At 33.7% G+C, this 20,403-nt stretch overlaps 2 protein-coding genes across 2 annotated transcripts; one reads left to right on the forward strand and one right to left on the reverse strand.

The window, feature by feature from the left end:
* Positions 1 to 6,086: 6,086 nt before the first annotated feature.
* On the forward strand, positions 6,087 to 10,518 carry LOC102608634 (ruvB-like protein 1). Its single transcript, XM_006481994.4, has 12 exons — positions 6,087 to 6,392; positions 6,716 to 6,904; positions 6,999 to 7,130; positions 7,237 to 7,386; positions 7,511 to 7,666; positions 8,162 to 8,296; positions 8,461 to 8,526; positions 8,604 to 8,710; positions 9,603 to 9,702; positions 9,788 to 9,879; positions 9,953 to 10,022; positions 10,140 to 10,518. The coding sequence occupies exons 1-12, from the start codon at positions 6,303 to 6,305 to the stop codon at positions 10,227 to 10,229; spliced, it is 1,377 nt and encodes a 458-aa protein (XP_006482057.1). The 5' UTR covers positions 6,087 to 6,302; the 3' UTR covers positions 10,230 to 10,518.
* A 302-nt stretch (positions 10,519 to 10,820) lies between these two features.
* On the reverse strand, positions 10,821 to 15,319 carry LOC102608925 (putative SWI/SNF-related matrix-associated actin-dependent regulator of chromatin subfamily A member 3-like 1). The gene is made up of 4 exons (XM_052443076.1): positions 15,059 to 15,319; positions 12,510 to 14,245; positions 12,136 to 12,427; positions 10,821 to 11,936 (listed from the first exon to the last, which is right to left on the reverse strand). Exons 2-4 carry the CDS (start codon positions 14,022 to 14,024, stop codon positions 11,134 to 11,136), a joined length of 2,610 nt encoding a protein of 869 aa, XP_052299036.1. The 5' UTR covers positions 14,025 to 14,245; positions 15,059 to 15,319; the 3' UTR covers positions 10,821 to 11,133.
* Positions 15,320 to 20,403: the final 5,084 nt, after the last annotated feature.

Raw genomic sequence — 20,403 nt, forward strand, 5'->3', positions numbered from 1 at the left:
TTAAAATGAAAAACTTATTATTTAGGGTATAATAAATTTTGTTGGCATATATCATTTTCTCCACATTAGGAAATGCGTTTTACTAATGTTAATGTATCACAAATTTAGTGTTGAGACACATTTTCAGATGTTGTTTTGTTTTTTATTGTTTAAAATATTAATTTTACCAACAATTTATTAATTGGTTAATATCTCCTCTCTTAGTTATAAAGTGAAGAATTCGAATTTTCCAAAAGTTATGGCAGTTTTTTTAATCTTATTAATTGGAAATCTTATAAGTAAAGAGAATGTTAATTATTTTTTAAAAAACGTAAATAAATAAAATTCTAACCTCAACAAATTATGGTGAATTTTAGAATTGTATTAGTGAATCCTTGCAAAAAGGCCTCCGTGTGTCTTGAAGTGTACTATTACATAGAAAACCTTGATATTTGTTTTAACTCTAGATAAAAGTCGATAATTTTTTTAGGAGAGAAGAGAGAGAGTTAGCAATTAAACGATTATATTACTCTTGTGATGTCAGCATACACTACAATGATAAAGGTTAACGAAAGAGTATGAGGTGATAAACTCATAAAACCTTAGGTGGACCGATAATATTTTTTTAAAATTTTATATATTTTTAAATTTTTACTAAATGGTAGGTGAACCGTCGATAAATTTCTCAAATTTATATTCATTTAATTTTTATTTGAATTTATTATTTAAAATTCATATTTATAAAACTTTATGGCCTTCTTTTATTTTATACTAACAAAGCATTTTTATTTGACAACAACACTATAGTTAGTGGAAGCCTTCATTTACTCAAATGTTATATTATTTTTAAATTTGATTATACTGCTTTTCAAATTTTTTTAGATTTTGGGTGAAGTGGTATTTTTAGATAAAGATTCTTTGCTAGAAGAAATAATTCCGTCAAATCAACCTCGAGCTTTGGATCTTCGAATAAGCAAAACTACTTTGTATTTACGCAATCGACATGAACCAATTTCGGCTCATCACACAACTATAATAAGAGTAAGCAGTTGAATCTGATTGATGCTTTTAATCAATGATGTGCAAATCGCCACGAATTAGAAGTCTCAAAAGAGGCGGTGTGCAAAGGCCTTTAAAATTCTTGAACACAACGCTACATTAATTTGTTTGACCTTTTTGTCTGGAATTAAAAAAACGTAAAGAAATTAAAGTACGATATCTTGTTAAGCCGGAATATAATAATTGAAAAAAAAAAAAGGAAGCAAAAATTTATTGTAGGTAGAATTTGTGACGTGTTAACAACAGAAATTAGGTTGAATAAATTTTGGGTGTTACATACAATCATACATGTTTATAAAAGGTTTATTTCTAATTCATCGTTTTATTATCATAAATAAAACGTTTTTTTTTTTTTTTTATAATCTTCAGAAGCCCCACACTTTGCACAAACTGAGCAGGAAACACGTGTGGGCTAGTCGATGACAGTGAAAGATCAAGCGCAGCAACCCAAGCGGGAGCGGTGCATCCGACACGTGGTAAACGTAGACTTAATTTTTACCGACACGTTTCACACGAGTGAAATTTAACGGATTTGGCATTGGACGTCAGATCCTCACGGGCCTGATCTTCTTTAAACGTTAAATATCGGCTCATGCTAAGATGCGGGGGTAATTTTTAAAAACCTCCCCTGAGGTTTGGGCTTGTTACAAGTAGATGGCGAGAATTGATTTATTTATAAAAAATCCCCTACCATCAGTTAAGTTTAACATTAACCGTTAGTTGACCGTGCAAAGATAATATTACCCTCAACAATAGTTTGTAAACGAAAATAACTATAAAAAAACTAAAATTATTGGTGCAAAAAGCACAAACCCTATTTTTTGACAATTTTATCCTTGTCAATTCTAAAAATTTACAATATCATAGGTAAAGATTATAACTATTTCATTTTTAAATTTTTAATTTTATCTTTTTTGTAGGAATTTTAAGAAAATATCAATAATTTAAAGAGAATTTTTTAATTTTTTAATTTTAATTTTTTATAAGAATTTTAAGAAAATATCAATAATTTAAAAAGTGTAAAATAGCTAATAATTTTGGTTTTTTTTTTAGTTATTTTCGTTTATAAACTATTGTTAAGGGTAATATTGTCTTTGCACGGTCAACTAACGGTCAATGTTAAACTTAACTGACGGTAGGAGGTTTTTTACAAATAAATCAATTCTCACCATCTATTTGTAATAAACTCAAATCTCAGGGGAGATTTTTAAAAATTACCCTAAGATGCGGGGATGGGGGGATGAGATGAGCGAGATGTTCGAGCGTGGCCCCGTGTGAGTGAGAGTGACAGAGATGATGTGATGTGATGGCTACTATATTCAATTCCCCTAGGATCGTACCATCCTGTGACACGTGTAAAGCTCGCATAAATTTACCGCGATTAGAGCTGACTTCGACCGATCTCAATTGCACATGGCCACACAAAAATAAATAAAAATTTAACCCATTCTCTTAAAAATTTATAAATTAATAATACAATAGTCTTAAAAATTTAGAATTCATTGACTGGTGGGATGCATGTCGCTTTTCACCCGTCGATTTATTTTATTTATTTTTTTTTTTTTTTATGGACAACGGTTCCTTCGGAAACAGAAATTGCGCACCTCTACAAATTTCCCTTGCGGTGTTTTAGTTAATAATAATAAATAGCGTATATATTCGTTAAGGGTCCTATTCAGTTATTTTTCATACGGACTCCACTTCAATGTTATAATTTTTTTTTTTTTTTGCATGTTTTGGGGACATTATAAGTTACATGAAATGTAACTTAATAAAATCTATTTGTTAAATATTCAATTAATATTATTATATTTTTAATATTACATTCATGACCCATATTATATTTATTGAAGTTTTGTTTGAAGATATGAAATTATAAAAAATAAATAAAAAAATTTCTACACATGCAAGAAATTTGAACTATCAACTTCAATGATAAAATAAGAAGGTGCCTAACAACTTAATTAAAGAGGTGTTGATGAATTAACATAATAATTATATAAATTCTTTGGGTCAATAATATATTACATGCTTCATATATTTTTGGTATATCCTACAAATATTTACAAATATCATAAGTTATGATTTATCTTATCTAAAATATAATTAAATAATAAATGTACATATTAAACATTTTCCTTTTGTCTATAAAAAAAAATAATAATAAATTTTTGCTCTATCATAAAAATAAAAGATCGACTGATTAACATCCATACGCATAGTATACAATAATTATAAAAATAAAATAATGACATGTCTGACATTATTATACAGTATGGCTGCAAAATGGCAATATAAATAAAGATAAATTTCATCCTACCCTCTTATTAGATTGACATATTTTAATTTAACTCTTAAAAGTAAAAAAAATTAATTTTTACCCTCATCTTGAATTTAAATATTTTAAGAATATAAATCACTAAACATTTTACCCTCAGCTTGACTTTTACCATCCAAAATACTATTCTACCCTTCAAAATATCTAAAAGATAAATTAACCCGTAAAATTTATTTACTTTCCACCACCAGCTATCGGTTACTTATATAATTCAATGGATTAAAATTTAAAAGAATATAAAATTTAGGAAAATTCAAAAACCGAATCCTCAACCCCTAATCATAATCCCAAATTTTTATCGGTTTCTTTTTTATTAACATCACTTGTTGTGAATTGTAATTTTACTTATTTTCTGTTTTGAATAATAATAATTTTTTTTTTGGTTAAAAGCCATTTTTGTATATTTTTCTTCCAAAACATAAAGCTAAGGGGTAGAATGATAAAATAATTAATAATTTAAAATATTTGAGTATCTCCAATATTTATTATTTTCTTAGAATAATATTTAACTTTTTTATTCATAATTTAAAATATTTAAGTACATCCAGCACTTGTTCTTTGAGAAAACTCTCATTTCCACGGGTATATTTTCATGAAACAAAAAGAATGAGATAACATGTTCACTCTTTCACTTAAGATTTCGTATAAAATGTCCCCATTTCAAGTTGATTATGATTTGGCTGGAAGATCAAACAATTCCCAATCACCGTAGACTTGAACCTGCCGATCTGATCATCATGTCCGCAAAGAAACTTCTCAAATATTTGTTGTACCGTGATAAAAACGCAATATTACATGTCGTATATGGCTGTACCGACTCGAATGGGTAAAAGCCTCAGAATAGAAAATTTGTTTGCCCTTGAATAACAACCATCAATGATTCAATCTAAGAAATAAATAGATGAATGGCTAATTTTATGCCCAAAAAATCTTATATGCTAAACAGTAAACAGAAAAAATTAATAATAATGTCGTAACTCGTACGTCAAAACCGGCTATTTAATCATTTAGGTCAGCAAAATCAAATTATAAAAAGACCATTTCATAATCGTTTGAGAATGAAAATGACCAAAAAAAAAAAAAAAAGTTAAAGATTAATTAATTAGAAAGTGAGAACTGGCAGGGAAGGTAACAAGTGATGAAATTATTCATGTGATTCTGCCAAATTATTATTATTTTTGTTTTCTTTTTTTAGCTTATGCTCGATATAAAATTAAAGGTCATTATTTAATTTTAAATGTTTGTTTTGTTCTTACTTTTAGATTATACTGTAACACCTATTAGATTACTTCATCCTGAAGAATTTGGTAGCCACTTTATCAATTAGTAGTCTCAAATTCTCGTTCTAAACTTGACATTTTGGGCATCCAAAAGCATAATTTCTCATGCACGAAATACAAATTCAAATAATTTTTATTTATCAATTTTTTTTCAACTTATTTAATTAAATTTATTATTGTCTTGTGAGTTGGGGCATGCACTTTCAGGTTGTACAGAACATTCATATCGTGCTATGTTAATTATTTTTAGCCATCTGTTATGTGTAGTCTTGTGTATTAATTTATAAGACATTATAACCGGAGCAAAAGAGTCACAGAAGATAACGTGATCATCATCGATTCCATGCATTGATTGCAATTAAAAAAAAAAAAAAAAAAAGACATTAGCAAAATTATATTTATGTTCACATTAATTATTATGAACATTTATATTTATGTTTATATTGATAATTGAGAGAGAACTAAAACTAATCCTTATAATATTTTTTACGAAGGCTTGAACTTTTATTCTTATTATTATAAATGCAAGGCTTTTTCATCTTGCCAAAGACTCATTAATAGCTTTCTAAACATAGTTGAGTTGGTTAAAAATATCATTTTAAATAGGTGAGATTTTTCATCTCATCCAAATATTTTGAAGCGGAAAAGAAAAAAATTGGTTGGAAGGGGGGTGGGGGTGTGGGATGACAATTTAAGAGTTTGGGCCCGACATAAGCCCTCTAAAAGCCTGTTCATACTTAGACATGTTGGGTTTGGGCTTGAAGCCCACGGGCCTGGGCTTAAATAAATTTTCAATAAAGTTTAAAAAAAATACAAGAATATTTAAATTAAAGATGATTAATTGATTATACAATATATAATAAACTAACAGTAAAATACGCAAAATATAAATATATAAAATGTATAAAATTTAAAATATAAAGCTCATAATTTATAAAATAAAAAATTTATTTATAAAATATAAAGTACTTTTTTCATTAATTTATATTCAAGTCCATCTTTTGTGAGCTTTTAAATTTTCAACTTATAACTAGGCGCATTGGACTGCCTGAACGAGCCCTTGACGGCTGGGCCAAGCCCGGGTTTTGCCCATCTCTAATTGGGGCAAGAAGAGGAAAAGAGAAAACTCATGATTTGAAGTATTATGTCGATCAAAGCCGAGGTTAGATTGCCAATGTGCAGGCCCAAAATCTACAAGGGGACCGCCGTTGCTTGTAGCAAAAAGACCTGAAGCAAATAATACGAGTTCATAAATTTCTCTGGGTTTGGGAGTTAACTTCTTTTGGCACCCCTTTTTTTTAACATTTATTTCTTGGGAAGGAGGAACTTGGAATTTTCATTTTTCTTCCCAACTTCAATTGGTTGTGAGTTGTGACGGGAAAAAAACTATTTATGTTAATCATATTACTAGATACCCCGAGGGAGATCTGTGATAATTACCGTTCATAAATCATACTAGACCACCCTCCCTCCTGAAACCTTTTTTCTCGGGGCTTGCTGCTTGCTGTATCCTATGTACATGGAAAAGGAGTCGGCTAGAAATTAAAGCCAGCTTCTGCAAAAGTACAGAGAGTTAGACGAAGAAGAAAGGTTGATTATAATAATAATAATAATAAATATACATCGGGGTATATATATTGAAGAAGATGGACAAAATGAAGATTGAAGAAGTTCAGTCAACTGCCAAGAAGCAGCGCGTCGCTGCTCACACTCACATTAAAGGCCTTGGCCTTGAGGTTCTCTCTCTCTATTTATCTCATTCTTTAATGGCTTGTTTCTATGAAAGTCTCTTCTTACAGCGTTTTAGGGTTTAGGGTTTTGTCTCTGTACTTTTTTTTACTTTTTTTTTTTGGGAGTTCCTCTAGCTCTGGGAAACACGCTTTACGGATTGAATGTGTAATTTTTTTATGGGATTATAGTCTAATCCCACACTCGACAATAATCTAGTCATGCTGGGCATTGCTTCACTACTTTCTTGGACAGTATAGGTATGGATTAGTGTACTGATTGACTAATTGGAAAATTTCCTGAAATTTCTGATACCCTCTGTTTTTTAAAGGCTAATGGAAATGCTGTGCCTCTGGCTGCTGGCTTTGTGGGTCAAGTGGAGGCAAGAGAAGCAGCTGGTCTAGTGGTTGATATGATTCGGCAGAAAAAGATGGCTGGTCGTGCCCTCTTACTAGCTGGTCCTCCTGGTACTGGGAAGACAGCTTTGGCCCTTGGAATTTGTCAGGAGCTTGGGAGCAAGGTACTCCTTAGATATAAACTTCTGGAAAATTATTATAAGTGGTTGTCATACATTAATGCTTATAAAAATGTGCGATCTTCTTATTTATCGGCAGGTTCCATTTTGCCCAATGGTTGGTTCAGAAGTTTACTCATCAGAAGTAAAGAAAACTGAGATTTTGATGGAAAATTTCCGACGGGCTATTGGTTTACGTATCAAGGAAAACAAAGAGGTCTATGAAGGAGAGGTAAGCTCTATAGCGATATTATATTCTCTCAGTAGCCTGATGTGATCATGCTTCTTTATTGCTATCTTTAAGTTGGACCGAAATCCTGCTTCTATCCATGTCTTAGGTGACTGAACTCTCCCCTGAAGAAACTGAGAGCATCACAGGTGGCTATGGTAAAAGCATTAGTCATGTAATTATTGGACTTAAAACTGTCAAAGGAACCAAGCAACTGAAGCTGGACCCTACTATTTATGATGCCTTGATCAAGGAGAAAGTAAGCTCTTGTTATTTATTTGCTTTTGCCTACACGGTCATTCATTTGGTTTTCTGCTGGGCCTCTTCCGTGCTTGAGACTGCAAATGTGTCTCTGGGTCTTATTTTAATTTGATCTCTTGCAGGTAGCTGTTGGAGATGTTATATATATTGAAGCAAATAGCGGAGCAGTCAAAAGGGTGGGAAGAAGTGATGCATTTGCTACTGAGTTTGACCTGGAAGCCGAAGAATATGTTCCACTACCTAAAGGGGAAGTTCACAAAAAGAAAGAGATAGTTCAGGTTTGTCTAATTGTTGTGTATTTTCTATGATAGTGTGTTGTGTTTTAGGATAAAACTATTGGCCTGTATTTTAGGATAAAAATATTGGCCATTACAATGTATTAGACCATGGATGTGCGTTTTTCTCTTTTGGCTGATGTATTAATGAACAATGGTCAGCCTTTTTTTCTAGTCAATCACTGACTGGATTGTGCTGGCACCAAGGTAGTCTGTCTTTTTAAAGGATTGCGAAGAATAATGATCAAAGTTATTTGAGCTCAAGTTGCCTAGGTGCTAACTGTTTCTGGGGGAGTCTGTCCTCCAGTATTCTAGATGAACATTTCCAGACCTGCAATGTTAAGGTTTCTGGCTTGATGGATGTTAAGACCTCAGTAGAAATTAGCTATATGAAATTTCTCGCTTAATATTTTCTGCTCATTCTAGGTTCAGGAGTATCATAACATCCTTAATGCAACTCATTATATTTTATGGTGACTTGTTTATTTCTTACATCAGGATGTAACACTACATGATCTAGATGCTGCAAATGCAAGGCCTCAAGGTGGGCAAGATATATTGTCCTTGATGGGTCAAATGATGAAGCCCAGAAAAACAGAAATTACTGACAAGTTACGACAAGAAATAAATAAGGTATTACCTTCCTTCCCCTTAGTTTAATTAGTTACAAAGAAGCCCTGCAATTATGCATGGCATGATCCTAGTTAATTGCATAGAAGGTAACTAGTCTGAAGTAATCTTAATTGTCAATAAACTTTTAAGCAAATTGTTTAGCTGAAAAGTTATGTTGATGCCAGGTTGTTAATCGGTTCATAGACGAGGGGGCGGCAGAGCTTGTTCCTGGAGTTTTATTCATTGATGAGGTCTGTCCCTCTTAAGGCCATTATATTTCCCATATACATTCCAACTTCTTGTATGTTTCTTAAATCTCAATCTGCAGGTACATATGCTGGATATGGAGTGCTTTTCCTATCTGAATCGTGCTTTAGAAAGCTCACTATCTCCTATTGTAATCTTTGCTACAAATAGAGGAATATGTAACATAAGGTACGAAGCTCTTGTGAAGATTAAAAGTATGAATTTAGTTCTTTTAATAAGAAACTATGAATTTAGTTCTTTTAATAAGAAACTATGAGTGTTAATATTAATAAATAATAAATGATGGACAAAATAAACTTTAGTCGCGGACCAGCATCCACCCAAATCAATCAAAGCGATACGGAACTTGAATTTCTTAAACCACGATATGTTCAGACCTCAAACTGGATGAGTCCATTAGTGCGTTGATTAGGTAAACCACTATTTCCTTTGGGTATACATAAATGGGCAAAATGAATCCGAAAAACATGAACATGTGTGGTCTTCCCTAGTTTAATTAGAGAACTGTTCGATTTTGGTTGCACGGGTCTTCCCTCTACCATATCAAATTTTGATTCTTGTTGCTTCTGAGAAGCTAGTAATTGGTTTGAATATATGGATCATATTGGTGAAGCTTTTATTGAAGAATAGCTGTTGTCTCGTGTTCTCCATTATATATGCACAAGCTGAGTAATAATTTGGTTCATTTTAGCCACTTAATTGAAGTTTTATGATCAAATGCTTAGGACAGGTATGGCAGCATATCTATTACTTAGGTTGAATATCGATGTAGGCATGAAAATTTGCACATCTGCTTTTGTATATTCAATTGCTGAACATCTCGGTCATCTCCAATAATCCAAATTATGGACTCTTTTTTTATGATGTGAATTAATAGTTTTTGTTTTATGTTTTCATTTCCTTATATTTAAGAAAGTAAACTAAAATAATGTTGCAATCCTTAATACATAGTATTAAGCTGAATGCCTCACTTTGAAATTGCAAATTAGTAGGGTTTTTCTGTGCATTTAAGACATCCACTAGCATGTTTTGATCTGAACATTTATTTACTGCAATGCAGAGGGACGGATATGAATAGTCCTCATGGCATACCTCTGGACTTGTTGGACCGCTTGGTGATTATCCGGACACAAATTTATGGTCCTGCTGAGATGATTCAGGTTTTAGCCAGTTTATGTTTTTATTGGCTATGGTTTTATTCCTGGATTGTGAAATGCCAACTGCTCTTCCTTGTTGCTTTGCCAGATTTTGGCAATTCGGGCACAGGTTGAGGAAATTGTTTTAGATGAAGAGAGTCTGGCCCACCTGGGAGAAATTGCAAGAGACACTTCCCTAAGGTTTGGTTAAAAATCTCTATTTGCTTTTGGGCTTCATCTCATATGGATAATCACATATCTTTTGTTTTTTCAGGCATGCAGTACAACTTTTATATCCTGCCAGCGTTGTGGCGAAAATGAATGGGCGAGACAGCATTTGCAAGGTAGTTAAAAGTCTGGAAAACCCATAGTGTGTTTAATAAACTATAGGAAACCCTAATAGATGCTTTTTGGTACAAAGTATCTCAGCATTTCATGTTTTCTTATTTTATGATCTACAGGCAGATGTGGAGGAGGTGAAAGCACTTTATCTGGATGCCAAGTCTTCTGCAAAGCTTCTTCAAGAGCAACAGGAAAAATACATTACTTGATGTGTTCTATCTGATTTTTCTAGATGTCTGGGAGACTGGTGTGAACTTAGAAGTGGTATTTCAGCATTCAAATAGTTCTTTTGCTGTACTCTTATGTGAAGTAGCAGGGTCTGGTGTAAGAGTGTCTTTTAACATTAGGTTAGTTCAAGTGCATGTGGCGAATCAAATCGATGGATTCTGGAGAGTTTCCTAGAGGGAAATGCTGGTCCTTAATTGGAATGACAGTTATTGAATGGAAAATTTTGTACTTATCCCTGAGTAATCTAGTCTAAACTCCATTAACGTGTTATTCTTATTGGCTTGTGCCACTTATTAAATGTAAATTAATGCATTGCTAGGAAAATCTGATATCTAATGAAATTGAAATTTCTGATCCTCTCTTGGTCTTGGCTGATCGGCGAATCAAGGATTTAGCTAGTTGGCGACAGTTTCTAAGCAAAATTCAACGTCAACATGCAGAGTCGCTCTTAACCTATCCCAGCTATTTTGTAGAACAGAACCTCAGTTGTAATTTTGTGTAGGATTTGGTATCATTTCAAAAGCAGATATCAAACAAGTTTCCGAATCATAAAAGAAAAAACACAGCGCCACTTGTTTGCTAATTTTTGGTTTAAATTATCAGCAGACCAACAAATAATTCCCAGCAAAAACCTATGTGCCAGCAAATATTACAAGCATTCCCCAATGCGTTTTCTATACAAAAAAGAGGAGTTTGCAAGTAAACCCCTTTTCCTTTACTATCCAAAGTTCTACCGGAAACATTTCACTAGGCAGACTATGCCTCAGTTTGCCTATTGCATGCCCTTCTATTTACACCCAAAAGAGAGAGTTGCACGATACAAAATGTGCAAATACCCGTATGCGGCAACTCTAATGTGATGCAAAAACATATGCCGCAGGTGATTCACAATGACATGAGAATGCGCAGATCATCTGTGCTGACCTCCCTCTGATCCTTTCCCTTCCTCCTAAATGCTTCCCTTGCCAGTTTCTTCTTCCTGTCCTGCAACTCTAGTATCCTCTCTTCAATGCTGTTTTGAACAATCAGCCTCACAATCTTTACATCCTCCTTCTGACCAATCCAGTGCACCCTATCCATAGCCTGTTCCTCAACGGCTGGGTTCCACCATGGCTCCAACAAGAACACTCTAGAGGCAGCTGTAAGGTTGACACCTGCACCTGAAGCCTTAAGACTTGCAAGCAAAACAGTTGGTCCACCAGGTCCAGGATTTCCAAATTCTTCAATTACTTGAGCTCTCTTTTTGGCATTCATTGAACCATCTAAGCGCAGTAACTTGAAGCCAGCTGCTTGCAATGGCTCCTCAAGTAATATCAACATTTTACGAAACTGCGAAAATACAACTGATTTTGTAGTCGGTTTTTTATCCCTTAATTGAAGGAGAAGTGTCAATAGAGCAGACACTTTTGAAGATGTGAAATTTTTCAAAGACTTTCCAGCAATGTCCATGTCAGAAGATTCTGGAGGCGATGAGAACAGGTCAGATTGCAATAAAGGATGGCGACAGAGGGGGCAGCAGGGTTTCGTGTGCTGTAGCGTTTTCAGGATGCAGGACCGGCAAAAGATGTGAGCACAACAAGTAATTATGATATCAGATGGCGGGGAGATACAAATTGGACAATCAAAATCTTCACCATCTTGTAGCACTTCAACCAGCTTTTTCAGCAAGTCTGGGTTGTTGGATACATCTGCTTGAAATTAAAATCAGGCTGTGAGTAGAAAATTTGGTACCAAAGAAAAATTCACTTATGCTTCTCAGACAATCCAACAATGATCAAAATGTCCTCAAAAGAATGAAAAGCAAAATGTCTGTATGTATAAAATTAGATGAGTTCAAATATGGCCAGAATTTAAAAAAAAGGAGGAACTAAATTGATTTTCCAATACCTTCAATAGTGTTAGAAGGAATTATTGACCTCACATCTGATGGGCACAAAGCCAAATTTGTACAGATCTGGCGAAGTCGTAAGAGTATGCTAAGTACGGTTGAATAGTTGCGCATAAGACTACCAGCATTTATATAGTCCTGGACAACACCCTTGGCTTTTCCTTCCAGCTCATCATACAGTTTGCGTTCTTCCAAAGAAAGTTCAACATAATATTTCTCTATTGTTTTTGGTTGCAATCCAATCAAACCCTTGTCCTTTGTTCTCCTTAAAGAAATGGTTGACATTAGAACCTGAAAGAATAGTAAGTTGCATTAAACAATATGGATAAGAAGTTACACAATGCTAGGAAGTCTAAGAATGATATAACAATACCTGAAGACGTGAAAGCCCCTTCCTATTACCCTGAGCGAGAGGACGTTGTATCAAGCTTTGCCAATAGCTCTTAACAGAAAATGGCTCAAATTGCAAAAAAGCCATCAGTGAGAACAAATCAAATGAGCCATTTTGGATAGGTGTACCTGTAACAACCCACCTCCTCTTAGCATTCAAATTAGTGACTGTCCGACTCTGTTGAGCATTTGCATTCTTAATCACATGAGCCTCATCCAAAATTACTCGCCACCACTCGATCTTCTTCACAGGGGACTCTAACCAAGATTCTTCAATAGCCAAAGTACTATAAGTTGTCAACACCAAATCATACATCTCAAGCTCGTCAACATCTTGAGTCCGATCTCCATAATACATATATGTCTTCAACATTCCTGGCACCGTGTGCTCTTCTAGCTGTGTTATCCACGTAGAAAACACAGAAGGGGGGCAGACAATTAATGTAATCTTCTTACCCCTAAAGCTAGAAGAATTATTTAACATACCAACAGACTTTCCCTTCACATTATCATCCATCTTAGTATTCACAGTTTTATGTTTTTTCCCCCTTGCACTACCCTTGTTACTCATTTTACCTCTCTTACGCTTCTTAGAACTTGAAGCACTCATCTCCTCATCCTCAGCTTCATTTAAATCCAAACTATTAGTATCTGTCAAACCAGGAGCAACACCAGCACATTTATCAAGAGCAATCAAAGAAAGTAACGTGAGGGTCTTACCCAATCCCATATCATCAGCAAAAATACCACCCCTCAAAGGCTCTGGCCGTTTATCAGTGTGATAATTTGTCAACACATTGACAAACCCCCCACCTTTCTCCTCCCAAAAAGGAGGCAACTCCTCCGAATTCTCCCTGCGTACCAACCACCCCAATCCCTCCTTCTGATGCACAAAAAGCTCAGACTTTATAACCTCTTTAGGCGGCTCCATAGCCTCCATTTTGGCCTTTTTCTTCACATTCTTATCAACCAACTTGAATATCTCATCCACACTCTTAACACCTCTCTCTCCTTTCCTCTCCTTCACCACCATCGCCTCCGACAATCCAAATGACACATCATTGCCAGAAATTAACTGCAACCCACCTTCCAAAATCACATCCTTAACAATACTAAACATCTCTAACCTAGTAAAAATATGAACTTGACATGGAATTTTAAACCTATTACCTTTACTACGAGTATTAGGAACAATACCCTCAACTAAAATCATACCACTATCAATTAAAGGGGCTAAAACCGCAGCTACTGACCGTTCAATGTGGCCCACTTGATCAGTTCTCGTATTTAACACTTTGACAGCGTTGCTGTCATAAGGATTTAAGGGTTCACGGACCAGTCCCACCATTTCTCTGCCGCTGATTGTGCCCGAGTAGTACTGGAGACCCACTATATTGGCAATTACAAAGCCAAGCATATAAGTTTCATTTGAAGATTGTGAGCCTTCTTCTTGCTCTTGGTCGCATTCTTGCCAGTCCTGGTCCTGTTTCAGTTCCATGGCTGAAAGTGCTTTCTGATACTGAAACAGTTAGGGTTTCTTGTTTTGCTACCGTTATGATTTGAACGTTTGAATGGAACGGGAAATGCGGGTTTGAAGAGAGAAAGAGAGAGAGAGAGAGACAGCGGAGGGGCTTACTTTACTTTTGTCGTGTAGAAGAAACTTGAAACATGAAATTTGCTCTTTCAATGAACGTGCATCGTGAATCCTCTCCACCGACCCTGAATTTTTATGTATTTGAAAACAAGTACATAGTTTTTTTTCATTATCAGCTCCTTGAAGTACCCTTTAATTGTTAGCGGAGACCCAAGAAGAATGAAGCGGCAAGTTGCTCATCACTCAACCAATGATTGGTATACAGTTTATTTTCGGTTCAAAAAGTGCAAATGAGAGAAAATAATTCTTCGGCTTTTGATGGATTACATGTCGATATAACGTCATCGTATAGATGACATTTCGTAAACATTTATGATATATATATATAAATATGACATGTCGTCTACATATTCATAAAATAAATGATGTATTGTTATATTTCTACAACTCTATTCGGGAGTGAAAAAAATGTATAAACTTTCGCCCATATTCTCATCATATAAATAACATATATTCGAAATTTGTATGACAAATTATACACAGGTTTATGAATAGGTGATATGCGGTATAATTTTTACTCTATTGTTGTTTAATAAACCCCAAGTTAATTAAAATGTTGCAGTCACTCCTATTTTCAGAATTATATAGTTTGGTTGGAGGAGATTCCCACCGAACTCAATTGTAATTTTTAATTGCATTTAATTAATTTTCTGTTATCTTTAAAAAGAAAATGAGTAAGAAAATTTAAAGTACGTGTAAAATCTTTTTAGTTAGTTCTCATACTCTCAGTAATAATAACATTTTAGTGCTAAGTAAGACCAACATACTGTATCCTTTGTACACTCATCAAATAAGATCTTACCACATAACATTTATTTATACTAGACTAATCATATTAATGCTAAGAATAAATGAAAAAGGAAAAAAAATACACACACCTGTTAGGAAATTGAGTTTCCTCCCAAGATCTCTCCAAGCAATTTATCAAGCAACAAATTAATAAGAAAAATTAAATGGAGAATATATCAATCACACAACACAAGATTTACGTGGAAAACTCCAAATCCGGAAAAAAACCACGGCCATTGTCAAAAAGACAACCAGAGAAAAAATATTCACTATGTGGAAAATTATTACAACCACACTCTCAGAAATAATTTTCTCTCACCTTATTCCCAAATACACCCCAAAGAAACACTCTCTGAATAAAGAAGAGAAATCGAGAATTGGATACAAAAACCAAAAATGGGGAGCTTCCTTTATATAGCCAAAATTGGCTATTATTTTAATATTTTCTTTATTCTTCTCGTGGCTTCTTCAAAGCCGTGTTCCAACCTTTTTTCTTTCTTCCATTTTGGCGTTCTTCGTTCTTCCTTCTTTTTTTCTTCCTTGGCGGTCCCTTCAACATTTGCTGCATCAACGCTTCTAGATGTAGCTTCTAGAAGCTGCAGCCAAATACTTTGACATTCTCCCACTTGGATATTTGATTGAGAACCAATCAATCTTCACACCAAGTTTATTATTTTCATCGTAGTCATAATCCTCACCATAGATAATTATCATACTCCACTATAAAGAATATACCACTTAGAATTAATTACCAATTCTAAGAATTTTACATCGGCACATGTCGAAATAACCTGCTGAAATTTATGGTGCAACTTCCATGTTGGCTTTCCTGGAAATTCATCAGCCATCGACATAAATTCCACCACACACCCTGCATCAACGCCAACTATGCCTTGTGTGTAAATCTTGTGGACCCGCTAGTAGTAAAACATCAATTTTCATGGTACTAGCGGTATATCATGAGGATGTCATCATCATCTATTTTACAAGGGATCATCGTCTCCCACGATGATGAGAGACTTACCACTAGCAATACTATCAGTATCTGATCTGGAGCCACTTGTCGATCCTGCTCCATTTCTATTATGACAATCTCTTTTTAAGTGCCCTGATTGTCCACACCCCCAGCAGACTCCTTTCTTCTTAGATTTATCTTTTTGCTAATTCCCTACAACTGCCAAAGCTGAGACATCTGTAGTTTTAGTACTTTCACCACTCAGTCTTCTTTCTTCTGAGAGTAAAGTACTAGTAACTTCTTCAAGATCTATTGTCTCCTTCCCGTACATCAAAGTAGGTAACAAGTGTTTGTAGAAAGTTGGAAGTGACCATAATAACCTAAGCGCCTTGTCCTCATCTTTAATTTTAACTCCAATGGCTTCTAGTTCTGACACAATACCATTGAGAACACTGAGGTGATCGGAAATTTTTGTACCTTCAGCTATTCGCAGTGTGTGAAATCGCTCATTCAGGTACAATCGATTTGAGATGCTCTTTGTCTGATACAACTTTTCTAGCTTCTCCCAAAGTTCTTTCGCTGTAGGAATTTTTCCTACATTTGCAAGAACATTCTTTGCTAGACACAGTCGTATGGCACTTGCAACTCGATCATCTAATTCTTCCCAATCTTCATCACTTATAATAGCTTTTCCAGAGCCACTACTGGAAGCAGAGGATGACTTCCCCTTTAATGCCTTGTGTAACCCAGATTGAATCAATACATCTTTGACTTGAACTTGCCACAAGCCAAAGTCAATTCTCCCATCGAATTTTTCTATTTCAAATTTCACCGGACTTGAAAATTTCAATCCTGACATATTTGCTTTGCAGATCAGCTTTTACTTTTCACCACGGACTGTTTGGATTGGCTCTCACTGCTTCACGTGAATAGTACCGTATACGTGAACAGTATCGTATACGTGAACAGTATCGTATACGTGAACAGTATCGTATACGTGAACAGTACCCCGACACCAAAACTTCAATCAATGGCTCTGATACCACTGTTAGGAAATTGAGTTTCCTCCCAAGATCTCTCCAAGCAATTTATCAAGCAACAAATTAATAAGAAAAATTAAATGGAGAATATACCAATCACACAACACAAGATTTACGTGGAAAACTCCAAATCCGGAGAAAAACCACGGCCGTTGTCAAAAAGACAACCAAAGAAAAAATATTCACTATGTGGAAAATTATTACAACCACACTCTCATAAATAATTTTCTCTCACCTTATTCCCAAATACACCCCAAAGAAACACTCTCTGAATAAAGAAGAGAAATCGAGAATTGGATACAAAAACCAAAAATGGGGAGCTTCCTTTATATAGCCAAAATTGACTATTATTTTAATATTTTCTTTATTCTTCTCGTGGCTTCTTCAAAGCCGTGTTCCAACCTTTTTTCTTTCTTCCATTTTGGCGTTCTTCATTCTTCCTTCTTTTTTTCTTCCTTTGCGGTCCCTTCAACATTTGCTGCATCAACGCTTCTAGATGTAGCTTCTAGAAGCTGCAGCCAAATACTTTGACAACACCAACATGATATAGATTTTTGAAAGTTTCCTATTTAAGGTTCTCTCAAAAAAGAAAACTTATGGAATCTTTTCATGGAAAGAAGGAATTCAAAAATGAAATCTGAGTTTGTTTTTCTACTTTTTAAGGAAACATGCAAACAGATTATAGAAGATCCAAACCTATCCATTTTTATAAGGAAGAATATCTCCAATATACAGAATTATGTTATTATTTTCTTTAGATTTTGGAGATCATATGACAACCTGTTCGTAAGATAAGTGTATCACGTAAATGACAATCCATTAAATGCACCAATTTTCTTTCATTCTCTTGTCTATTAAGTTTTATGTATTGTGTTATATAAATAGATTAACATGTTACACTTATTTGGGCTTATCCTAACTTCAGGTGTCAAGAGTCACGGCATATAAATCGAGGCTGTCTCTAACATTTTTCATCATCATCCTTTTAGCTCATCTCATGAACTCTGAGGCTCGAAATCCCCACATCATCGACCACATCAAAGCACCCCCGCCGCCTATCGTCGCCGTCGACAACATCAAAGCACCACCACCACCTACCACCACTGACAACATAAAAGCCCCGCCGCCACCTGTTATATGAATAAAAATTTTCATCCATATGCTTAAAGGAGACTGACACTCTACCCTTACAGTTTTTGGGTTTCATCACTTACTCTTATGTATAATTTTTATATTACAATGTTATCTCCTTGACATCAAGCTTTTAGCCAAAAAGAGGAAAAAAAAATTGTGTTTGAGATTTTTTTTAATTTTGTGTGAAAATTTTTATATAAGAAGGATAACGGTTGATACATTATGAAAATAATAAGAGTAAGTGATAAAAATTCAGAGACTTTATAGAGAAAATGTCATTCTCCTCTTTTTTATTATTATCATGAACGTGATCCATGATCCGTGGATAAGAATTAAGAAGTTGTTGTGAAGAAAAAACATACAAACATTGAGCACAGAGTTATTTATGTTTTCCCAATATTGCTCTTCTTCTTCTAATTATTTATAGAAAAAGAAAGAAAGTACTGAACTTAATTTTGAAATTGAAAAAGCTTATAACAAATCACACCTGTTTTCACTCCAAGTATTGTACTGCGAAGACAACAAATCATACATATACATAAGAGGAAAAAGAGAAAAAAAAAAATACAATCAGTTAAAAGTTAATTTGTTTTGTTTATATATATAAAGATCACGAAAATTGATTATAGTAAAAACATTGAGGCTGTAACTTCTATTATTTTCTTTTTCCTTTAGGGTTCGAATTTCAGGAGGGTGGAGGTTAAAAATTAAGTTGGCCTCTGTCAGTAGGCCCTCTCTCTTTTCAAATATTCAAATTTCTTATCAAAAAACAAACACTATCTAAATAATCATTTTCTATTAAAAAATACAATTATCCCAATTAGTTTATCGACTAGTGATATCTAAAAATGCACTTATAAGTTTTATTTATTTACGGCCCATATTGAGCTATACGGGCACATATAACATGTCAAAACATTAATTTTCTTGAGTAAAAATTAAATATATGATATGACACCAATTCATACATTCAAAATTATTTAACTATTCAAATTTGAGATTTAAAAAAAAAAGTTCACATACCTTATAAACTCTACTCAAAATTTATTCTAAATTATTATATCCAAATTATGTGCAGAGTTAATGTTAAAAATTTTGTGGATCATTGTTTGACATGGAAAGTGAACTTGCAGTGGCACATAAACTAATCTATACATCTCTCGAGTAAACGAAAAATAGAATAGTGCCAAATTAATTAGTTAGCATGCGTATGGAATGAAAAAAAAAATTGACACGAATTTTTCAAAATAAAATTTTCGAAATCATCTGGAAAATTGTGATTCTTTTGCTTAGATTTGTAGTAAAGCTTTATCTTTTTTCAAAATTGATTTTCAATTTTCAAATTAGTTCATTATACCCACAAAAAAAAAATGATAGATTTTCATACTGTATTATGGAAAGCAACGATAAATTGATTTTCAAAATTAATTATTGGGAAAATATCCACCGTCCACCTATTTTTTACACCTTTTTCAAAAATACACAATTCCTTCATTTTTTGGCTGGAATCCACCCAAAGTTACATTTTTTTTCACTTTTCCACTTCCGTTTGGAATCCGTTAAGAAAACTAACGAAAATTTTAAAAAATGACCATTTTACCCCCAAAACGAAAATTATAATTTCACCTTAAAAATTACAAAAAATAATTAGATTAAATCTAATTATTTTCCCCATCGGTCAATAAATAAATTAATTCCATAACCATCAAATGCATGTTTTTTTTTTAAATATATCTGTAATTAGAATGCTAAATTATAACAGTAGTATTAAAAATAGCCCAATCTCACAAATCATCAATTGAATTTAAGATAAGTAGAGTTTTATTATTAATTGAGTTATAATCTCTAGTAGTTAAGATTTTTTTGTACTTCATTAAAGTACCAATAATGATATTCATCATTAAATCTTATTATTTTTGGTATTTTTTAAGGTGAAATTGTAATTTTCGTTTTGGGGGTAAAATGGTCATTTTATTAAGTTTCCGTTAGTTTTCTTAACGGATTCCAAACGGAAGTGGAAAAGTGAAAAAAAATGTAACTTTAGGTGGATTCCAGCTAAAAAATGAAGGAATTGTGTATTTTTGAAAAATGTGTAAAAAATAGGTGGACGGTGGATATTTTCCCTTGATTATTTCACTTTCCATTGGTCTCACCGCTGGCTTAAACAGAGCCTAGAAGTCAATGATCCACAAATATTGAAGAATCTAGAAAAGGACACGTCCGTCCATAATCTGACTTATTAATCTTTATTATGATAAATTTGGAATCGTAATACAGCAATGTTAAATTAATAATTTCTTTATAT

Source organism: Citrus sinensis, chromosome 6 (genome assembly GCF_022201045.2).
Source record: "Citrus sinensis cultivar Valencia sweet orange chromosome 6, DVS_A1.0, whole genome shotgun sequence".
NCBI classification, from domain to species: Eukaryota; Viridiplantae; Streptophyta; class Magnoliopsida; order Sapindales; family Rutaceae; genus Citrus; species Citrus sinensis.

Excerpts from the sequence above, each read along its gene's own strand:
- LOC102608634 (XM_006481994.4), top strand. The coding sequence starts at position 6,303 with ATGGACAAAATGAAGATTGAAGAAGTTCAGTCAACTGCCAAGAAGCAG. Across the intron at positions 7,131-7,236 it reads AAGAGGTCTATGAAGGAGAG|GTGACTGAACTCTCCCCTGA; the intron begins GTAAGCTCTATA and ends TCCATGTCTTAG. Across the intron at positions 7,387-7,510 it reads ATGCCTTGATCAAGGAGAAA|GTAGCTGTTGGAGATGTTAT; the intron begins GTAAGCTCTTGT and ends GATCTCTTGCAG.
- LOC102608925 (XM_052443076.1), bottom strand. The coding sequence starts at position 14,024 with ATGGAACTGAAACAGGACCAGGACTGGCAAGAATGCGACCAAGAGCAA. Across the intron at positions 12,428-12,509 it reads AGGGGCTTTCACGTCTTCAG|GTTCTAATGTCAACCATTTC; the intron begins GTATTGTTATAT and ends CTATTCTTTCAG. Across the intron at positions 11,937-12,135 it reads TCCTTCTAACACTATTGAAG|ATGTATCCAACAACCCAGAC; the intron begins GTATTGGAAAAT and ends AATTTCAAGCAG.